The sequence below is a fragment of the Labrus mixtus genome, chromosome 18, assembly GCF_963584025.1.
Source record: "Labrus mixtus chromosome 18, fLabMix1.1, whole genome shotgun sequence".
In the NCBI taxonomy this organism is placed as follows: domain Eukaryota; kingdom Metazoa; phylum Chordata; class Actinopteri; order Labriformes; family Labridae; genus Labrus; species Labrus mixtus.
Genome location: NC_083629.1, coordinates 13,902,045 through 13,911,634, shown reverse-complemented (window position 1 = coordinate 13,911,634; position 9,590 = coordinate 13,902,045). Strand labels below are relative to the sequence as shown.

Sequence of the window (9,590 nt, the reverse complement as noted above, 5' to 3'; positions counted from 1 at the left end):
AACTCATTTACTAATGGATTGGTTTAGTGTTTCACCCACCAGAAAACACTGGAGCCAGTGCGGTGCCCGTCTAATCCCTGAAATATAAATGTGAGCTATATAGGCTGGAAGGAGCTCTGCACAAAAAACATGCTGTCTTGATGCTAGAAAAAAAAAAGCACGAAACAACAAACAAGAGAGGGTGGTTATCTAATATTTTCAGATCCATAAGAAGATTAATCTGGCCTTATAAAAAAATTATTTAAACACTACATTTTAAATTGTCCATTAATGTGTAAAATCTTTAGTAAATGTTAGTATTTGTCCTCAATCTCGCAGCTATTGGTCAAAAATGATGTGTGGCACTTCCTATCAGTCTTTCTCCTTCTCCCTCTCTCTCTCTCTCTCTTTCTCTTTCTCTCAGACACAAACACACACACTCACACGCACACACACACACACGCTTTTACACTTAAGTGGCTGATTTCCTGTAGGTGGTCTATATGTCCCATAACACGTTTCGCAGGTAGCATAGTAAAGGTTTCTCACATAAAAAAAAACGTGCGTAATGGCGCGCACGGAGTCACCTATCATTGGGGCTTATTAAATTATATCGCCTCATAAAATAAACGGCTGGGGTAATTAATGGAAAGTGGAGTAACAACAAAATGTTAAATCTGGGTGTAATTAAGGTGGTGGGCGTCACCCCCAATCAGCTGTGTGAGTGTAAGGTAGAAAAAAAAAAATAGGCCCAACCAAAAGTCATTTAAGATTTCACTTTTTTTTTGGAAAAGAATTTCATCACAACATTCTGCACTAAAGTCAGTTTATTGCGTGTTATATTGTAGTGAGTCAGAATTAGCCTCTTGAAGGGTCTACACGTTCCCTCACAGATAAAAAAAAAAACCTTTTGGTGTTTTTGTGGGTTTACCCTCCATTGACTGTGATCACTGATAACGTTTGGAGGAGATGCACTTGTGTGGTTTGTTCCACGTGCGAAACTTGAAAGCATATAGTCCCCACCAGTAGATGATGTATATTCACAACATGTTAATACGGCTTTTTAAGAGGTCTGTAATAATTGATTAGTGTCTAGGTGCCGCTCTGCTCCCTCAGCTGCAGCGCGAGAGGGACTGTGGGGGCGGGAGGTGCATGGAGCGCTCCTATTTCAGCCCCTGACGCACTGCCTCTGGGGAGGAAACGGAGCCGCAAACTCAGTCCTGCTCTGCTGTACACGGTGCAGGGCAGAGGGAGAGCCAATCACTGAAACGCACAGGCTCCCTTTAAGCCTGACATATCTCCAACAGGAACAAATTGTCCCAACAATCAACATCCCAATCTGCTGCGCGCATCAGGGGCCGGAGAGGAGCGGAGAGCCTACAGGCCCGTGCTGCGCAGAAAAATTGCACTGGATTGCATCGCGAGAAGAAGCTCAAGTTAACGCAGGCAACACACTATAGCTTTCGCTTTGGATACCGACTTTAAGGGTGGAGGAGTGAACTCGGACATCATGTCTATACTGCCGTCATTCGGGTTCACGCAGGAGCAAGTGGCGTGCGTTTGCGAGGTGTTGCAGCAGGGAGGGAATCTGGAGAGGCTCGGGCGCTTCCTGTGGTCTCTGCCCGCCTGCGATCACCTCCACAAGAACGAGAGCGTCCTCAAAGCCAAGGCGGTGGTGGCCTTCCATCGTGGGAACTTTAGGGAGCTCTACAAGATCCTGGAGAGCCACCAGTTTTCTCCACACAACCACCCGAAGCTGCAGCAGCTGTGGCTGAAAGCGCACTACGTGGAGGCGGAGAAGCTGCGTGGCCGGCCGCTCGGAGCTGTAGGGAAGTATCGTGTACGGAGGAAATTTCCGCTGCCCCGCACTATATGGGACGGCGAAGAGACCAGCTACTGCTTTAAAGAGAAGTCCAGGGGCGTCCTGAGAGAGTGGTACACACACAACCCCTACCCGTCCCCGCGGGAAAAGAGAGAACTGGCCGAGGCCACGGGACTGACCACCACGCAGGTCAGCAACTGGTTCAAAAACAGACGGCAGAGAGACAGAGCAGCAGAGGCCAAGGAGAGGTACGACCATTCTCACACCGCTTTCACTCTGTGCTCGTTATTTACATAGACAAATATGAACTTTTTTTAGTATTGTGCATGTTTGAGGAGATACACGAGGTTCGGTTTGGAAGACGTATTTCCAAAATGTGCCTGGAAGCAGCCTAAGAAGCCAGAGTGCCCCGAGTAGAAAATAAAAGTAGGAAAACGGACGCAAACATTTTCTTGATGAGAAATATCGAATGTAGGTTCTCAATATTTTGTTTGCATTTGGTAATTGATTCCCGATTGACAGGTAAACCCTGATATGCAGATATGTAAACAGAAGCTAGTTGTTGACAAATGATAGACTCTTAAGAAACCGTCTCTATTTTAATCAAATCCCTACAAGTTCCTGCATTAGAAAAAAGGCTTATGCTCTGGTCATTTATCAGGAATATAATGGTGCATGGTGGAAAAAAAACAAAGTATTATCAATTCTTATTTGGAGCGAGTTAAAGGTCAAATTGGGTAACAGTGTACTACAATAACAAACTTCATTGGATGAAGATTTTTGTTTTTGTTTTAGGGCAACAAATCGTATAGATTAGACAGAAATAAAAACATTTAAAGAGAAGGAAATAAATACAATTTATACAAAAACGTACTGTTTTTTCTTCGAAGGCCTGCACGTTCTGTTGTTACTGCAAATGGACTATAAATGTTTTTTTTATCCCCAGGCCTCACGGATTTAATGACATTTTCAAAGACAAAAAAGGGCGTATTTTCCTCTAATTTTCTCCCTCGTGTCATTTCCAGAGAGAACAGTGAAAACAGCAACGCAGGCGGCAACAAACAGAACCAGCTGTCGCCGCTGGACGGAGGAAAGTCTCTCATGTCCAGCTCGGAGGACGAGTTTTCTCCCCCTCAGAGCCCCGACCAGAACTCAGCGCTTTTGCTCCAGGGCAATATGAACCACCCCGGGGCCTCCGCGTACCCCATGTCCGGTCTAGGAGCCCCACAGCCGGTGCACAGCATGCACGGACACCCGCACCAACTGCAGGACTCCTTGTTGGGACCTCTAACGTCCAGTCTCGTGGATTTGGGCTCTTAAAGAGGCTACCAGATTATTTTATTTTACAAAAAACGTGAAAAAAGAAGACTGATAATCAGATTGAGTACATGTATGAAATAACACTATTGTAGCCTATACCTTATAATATAGACTGACTTATCTGTCGTTAAATTTGGTTAGATCAAAATTCCTTTTACGCGCTTAACCTGTGTATCAGTCCTGACAGGAGCTTTTTTCTGATCTCTTGCACATAAAAAAAAAAAAAAACACAAACGGGACCTGACTGAAACTCTTAAACTCAACGAGACACTTAACTGGACTGGCCCTTCGCTTAATTTATGAGATTTTGTTGAGAAAAAAAAGAATTATAGCAACATCCTGCGATGGAAACTAAGAGGTAACGTTTTCATTAGACTCATTGTAATTAGTTTCCAATAAAACAAAAGTCATACATTTGTCTCTGTGTAATTTGTGTACAAAGTGGAGAAATAGCACAGAGTTTGGCCCTCAAACGAATGAATCCGGGTTGTGGTCAATTACAACATAATTTAGTTAGGCTAACTAAAGAAAATAACGTAGATAATAACTTTTCTCAAATCCATTTTTTTTTTTACTTGAGAAAATAAAAACAACAATGCTTGAAAATTTAAATCGATACAAAATGCCAAGTCAGCAATCAAGTCCACACTGGTGGTATATGAACCCGTATCAAGAATAATATGAGTCATATTGTGGTGAAGATTAAAGCCTGCTCCACCAGTTCTTCGCCCTTATAATAATTACGGTAATTCAAAACATAGATTTCAAACACAGAGCCATAAGGGGAAATGTAATTATACAAATGTGAGTCAACATGAGCAGCTGTCTGTCAGGAGGCTGTTGTGTACACACGGAGCTGCTTTTAATATCGTGTCTGTACCATAATACATGTTTGACTGAAGGAGAAAGCTTTTTTCTTTTTTTGTCTTTTTTTTTTTTTTTTGCCCGAGTGCTGCGGATCATTGGCTTTTTGGTGCCGTGTTTTCTTTACTCTCTCACTGAGTTTGTTCTGTCGGTTCCGGGCCATGGGAAAGAGCCAGCACTCAACTTTTACCAGCTCTGGATATTCAGAACAAAAAAAAAAAGAAAAAAGAAAAGAAAAACATCCCATACGAGAAGAAAAAAACAACAAAGTTCACTGCATGTGTAGATGTCCTTAAAACAACACAAAAGAAAAAAGAAAACAGCCCATATTAGAAAAAAATACATAAATAAATTCCCTGTGTAGCCCATAGGTGCCCTTAAAACACAACACCACAACAAAAGAAAAAACAAACAAAAACGAATACTTGTATATATATACTCCAAATCTTATAGACTTCATGATAATTGCATTATTAATAACAACAATCTAATAATAATGCCTTTTATAATTGTTATTCGACTTCAGCTTACAATAACACTGATTATGACATTGGAACTATATTAATAGATGGTAGTAATAATAATAATAATAATAACAGAAATAACAATAATAAACAACAGATTCTTTTTGGGACAGGTTATGGGAATATTTTGTATATTGTGGTGAGGACAGCTCTTCGGCCCCCCGCCCCCTTCACTCTCTTTGGGCTCATGTCAGGGTAAATTGTTTTGAGCAGAGAGCACAGAGGATTTCCTGAGCATAATCTGAAACAGTCGCTGCTAGCATTACTGCCTGATTGCAAAGATTGCAGGGCTTCAGGACCTGGCTTCACTGGAGGGACCTTGAGCTATTCTGCATCATGGAGGCCTCTCCCTCTCTCTCTCTCTCTACCCCCTCTTAGTCTCTCGTCTTTCTTTTCCCCTCAGTATAAGAACCTCAGGTCAACTAAAAACACCAGTCCTGTACCCTCATGTTACCCCCTAAAGCTCTCCATATGCTTGTTTGAGTGATGTGTCTGTCTGCTTGTCCTCAGCAGAACTTCCATCATCAGGCTTTAGGTCATTTGTTTGTCCCTTTTACAAACTAAATATGGCAGTGTTAACATGTATGTAAAGAAGTCAGGTCACTGTCCTAAGTAAAAGTAACAATGCCACTTTATAAAATTCTTAAAACAATGTAAAAGCCATGCATGCAAAAAGTGACCTAAAATAATGAATGTTTGTTGCAAAATGTGCTTTAAGTATCAGAAGTAACAGTTAGCATGCAGGAAAACTAGCAGTCTTTTTGGTATAAGATTAGATGTGATACACTTAATTACTTTATGTTCTGCTGTTAATTAAAATCACACAATATGTTTTTCAATTATGTTTTGTGTGAAATCTTCGTGTAGACTAAGGTGTTAGTGTCAAAAAGGAAAATACACACGAGAAGTGCAGAGGTTTAGATAATTATAACAGCTTCTGATGGATTTCATTCATGTAAAGATAAATATTTCAAAATTGATTTAAAGCCTTCAAAACAATGTGTTTAAATTCTGATTTATTTCTTTTTCACAAAAAAATAGCTATGACTTCAGTTTGAGTGGAGAAAATCACAGTTTGGTAATATGTAGGGTTCCTGTCTGAAAATGTCAAAAGCTAATTTACTTCACCAGGATTGTGTTGATGGGGTTTGATTTGATTTGATTGACAGCAGCCTTCAAACCAGATCGAACAACAACAACACAACCTTAAACGGATCTGATTCAAATGTGGCAAAAACACAAATACAGGTTCTGTCTTTTGTGTTACAGAGTGTATTGAATGCAATCCCTCATAGCAAGAAGCTGGTTGGTACATCATAATAGCCGGGACTTTGATTTAGGTATTAGAGTATTCTCATTTGTTACTCTTTGTTAAACCCCCCGGTGAGCTCACGACCAGCATCTTCAAGCAGACAGTGTGAGGACTTTACATTTAAAAAGACATCAAATTGTCAAGACAAAACAACTAAAGTATAACACTAAACGTTTTCAAATTTGATTTGATTTTCAGACTACAGATTACAAACAGTCACAATGTGACTAGTTGTATAGATAAATTATTCATATTCAAATCATTAAGGGATTTTTTTGTACTGAATAATTTTTCATATAGTTTCAAATTTGTTTTAACTTGCACCTGAGTTAAATTGTTTGCACTCTTAAGAAAAAAGAAATGACATTCTATTAGGCTTTACCTGAAAGTCTAACAGTATTGCCTGTATGTTATATCAGCAGAGGTCAGCAGAGAGCAGAGGTCCTGCACATCCCCATATAACTCTAAGCAGAGCACATGTCTCTCCCTGTTGGCACACAGCATGGCTGAATATTCACAAATTAACAAACAGGTGATCACAAAGCTACCAAAGTGCCTCCTCATACCTGTTAATCTAATGACAACATGTCCGACAGGGTACATAGACACAGCGGGGATTAAACAGGCTCTGTGCCACATGACAGAGGGAAGCTAACAGAGTCACCTTCAGGATGTGCAGGAGACTAAAATCAATCCAGCGCGGAAACTCTGACAGTGCTTTTAATCAAGCTCAAATCCCTGCTTTCCGAATGCGTCTGCAGCCATGAATCTATGTGCTGTATATGAGCCTCTGCCTCTTCCTCTCATCGGCCATGCAACAAGTGCTCCAGCGTATACACTACATGACAAAAGATGGAGGCGTCTGTGCCAGTTAAAGCAGCTGCTGATAGCAAACAGAGGCCCAGTCATTTCATTTGACATAAGTGGCAGTGGCTCTAAATCAACAGCAGGAAAGGGCCCTGACGTGTGCAAATAAACATGGAGAGTAGCCTGCATGAGTGCAAGCCGTCTGACTCAGCGTGCGTCATGTTTTCTCTGGCATCAGAGTCAAAGAAAATCTATCAAATACGGACAGAATCTGAAGCCAGGGCAACTTTTCAGTGGCCTGTTTTTGTGGTCTAGTGCCTGCAGGTAGCTTTACCCCAACATGGGAGCCGGGTGTGAGACAGTCCCAGGTATCCATAACCACAGGGCTGTATGAGGTGGGGAGGAGAGAGAGGAGGAGGGGAGGCGGGCGGGTGATGAGGGACAAAAGGATCTTTTCAGGTCTGCCTCAGAGGGGCAGGGCTGCTGGTGCAGGGAGGTGAGGGGGGGGGGGGGGGGGGGGGGGGGGGGGGGGGGGGGGGGGGGGGGGGGGGTGGAGAGATTTTCTTACCGATGATGCATGGATCTGACAATGTTCCTGCCTGGACGTAGCCAGAGGCAGATGCAGGCTGAGTGTGTGTGTAAGTGTGTGTGTGTGTGTGTGTGTGTGTGTGTGTGTGTGTGTGTGTGTGTGTGTGTGTGTGTGTGTGTGTGTGTGTGTGTGTGTGTGTATATGTCTGTGTGGTTGCAAACTCATGTGTAGCAGAGAGAGGAAGTTCAACTGATTAACGTAAAGAAGAAAGTAAAATACTGCAGAGAGAATTAGGTGCTGCTATGACGTAATTGTGCAAAAATCAGAGGGATCATGTGACTCCACCTTAAAAAATGTGAATTATTCTGATGTTAAGTCAAACACAGCCTCCTCTCAGGAGTAAAGGAAGTCTTTCGTCCAACAGGAAGCTACCATGTGACAGAGCTGAAAGAAATATTTATCTCTTTCTCCCAGTCAGATGAGTGATGTATGACCCAGGGTTCAGACCCGAGGAGGAGGAGGAGGAGGAGAGGGAGGAGGTGGAGAAGGGGGAAGGGGGGAGGCTCTGCAGACAATCCAAAACTATAAGGGTGTTAAATAGCATGTTGTGTGTCAAATGAAGGACAGCATCATTTACGTATACCTGATGAAAAAGGGGAAATATTTTATGACATGTTACAAGAGGAATAGACAAAGGACAAGATAAGACTTGTGTGACATGTGTGTGTGTGTGTGTGTGTGTGTGTGTGTGTGTGTGTGTGTGTGTGTGTGTGTGTGTCTGTGTGTGTGTGTGTGTGTGTGTCTGTGTGTGTGTGTGTCTGTGTGATGGCTGCAAAAGAGGACGTGCATAAAAGAAAAGTGGCCAGAAGGCAAAGTCTCATATGTCGACATCTTCCACAGACAAAAGCCAGCTCTGGTTCCCGAGAATCAGATATGTATATTTTTGGAGCTGGGGGAGAAATGTGATAGTGGCATAAGTCTCATATGTTTGATCGGGGAAGTGACTTCAGTCTGGGATGTTTTTTTGGAAAAAGTTTCGTAAGGACACAACAGATTTATTAGTTGGTCAGAGTCAGAGTTTCAAAGGCAAATGAAGTGTCATGCAGAAGAGACAAAGAAAAGATTGAATTGAGAGGTAGACAACTTAAAGGAAGGGGCAGGAGCTGCTGAAAACATCGCTAACATCTCCTTCATTATCGGGATGGGTTTAAAGTCATACTTCATTAAAAAAGAAAAGGTGAAAGGTGTAAATATTCAATTCAGAAAACGTAGTGAGTAAAGCTTTACCACAGATGTAAGTTTGCTATGGAGCAAACTGTGAGCCAACAGTTCTGTTGAGCATGGTCCCGGCAAATAACCTAATAAATTCAACTGAACTTTCATCAATTGCCCTTTCACTGATTTACATTTCAAAAAGGGGTTCATCTTTTTTTCTCAGTGTGTAAAGGCGTATAGGTTCTTTAAACAAAGACAAACAACAGCTCTGTTGGAGGCTCTCTGCAGTCAGGGCTTTTGCTTTTGATTTGCTTTTGAAAATGGCTCACAAATAGTTATTTTTTTAGTTTTGCATGCTTTTCCTTAACTGCTGGGTTTTATATCAATGTAAGTTTAACAGGGGGAAACTGTGTGTTTGTGTGGACCTCTTCACCTGCGGATGAATACACATTTGCAGCAAGTCACCGTGCAGCAATCGGTTCATTAATGTAGATGTTTCTGTAATCCTTTCGGGGTGATAATTCAGTTGATCACACAGCGTTATAAGATGTATCAGGGTTATATCAGGCTTGAGATTCAGCTTTAGCTTTTTAGTTTGGGTTAATTTATCGTTAGTTTTTCGCCTTTTTTTTTTCCTGTATTGAAAAATAAAGACGTAACAAGGGGCAGAACCAAGGTGGTCAAACTTAAGTGTGTTATCCGAGTGGGAATAAAAGCAGACATGCAAGAGTTCACCAAGTTGACTATAAACTAATTTGTACTGAAGATAAAAAAGAAAATGTTCCATCTTTAAGAGGATGAACTTCAAATTAAAAATGTCAAAAGAAACTCTAAATACTAAGAGAAAATTAAAATATCAGATTTAAAAAAGGACAGATTAATCCATTTTCCCTGAGAGAATTTATGATTGATTCTTGTAAAATGCTTCCATCGTTTTTTGTTGTCTGAAGCTCATGAAAAGGCCGTCACACTTGTTCATCATCAATAAATAACCTTGTAGCAAAGTCTGGTGATATTCTATGCCTTCCTATATTGTATCTGTATTGTAATCACATCCAATGAAGAGCCAACCATGGAAAGTATGTACAGCACACATTGTGTGAATCAAAAGAGTGATGTAGTCTAATCTTTGTCTGTAACTGATTTTCAAAAACTCTGAAATCCTCATCAATGAGAAACACTGCTGCTTTAACATGTTCTTTTTGTTAACCCTGAGCA

The 9,590-nt window shown here is 41.3% G+C and overlaps 1 protein-coding gene across 1 annotated transcript; it reads left to right on the top strand.

Moving 5' to 3' along the window:
• The first annotated feature begins 1,176 nt into the window (after nt 1-1,176).
• Nucleotides 1,177-3,533, top strand: LOC132993278 (homeobox protein six1b). Its single transcript, XM_061063027.1, has 2 exons — nt 1,177-2,049; nt 2,827-3,533. The coding sequence occupies exons 1-2, from the start codon at nt 1,490-1,492 to the stop codon at nt 3,119-3,121; spliced, it is 855 nt and encodes a 284-aa protein (XP_060919010.1). The 5' UTR covers nt 1,177-1,489; the 3' UTR covers nt 3,122-3,533.
• The last annotated feature ends 6,057 nt before the right edge of the window (nt 3,534-9,590 follow it).

Coding starts and splice junctions, on each gene's coding strand:
- LOC132993278 (XM_061063027.1), top strand. CDS start 1,490: ATGTCTATACTGCCGTCATTCGGGTTCACGCAGGAGCAAGTGGCGTGC. Junction 2,050..2,826: donor GCAGCAGAGGCCAAGGAGAG/GTACGACCATTC, acceptor TGTCATTTCCAG/AGAGAACAGTGAAAACAGCA.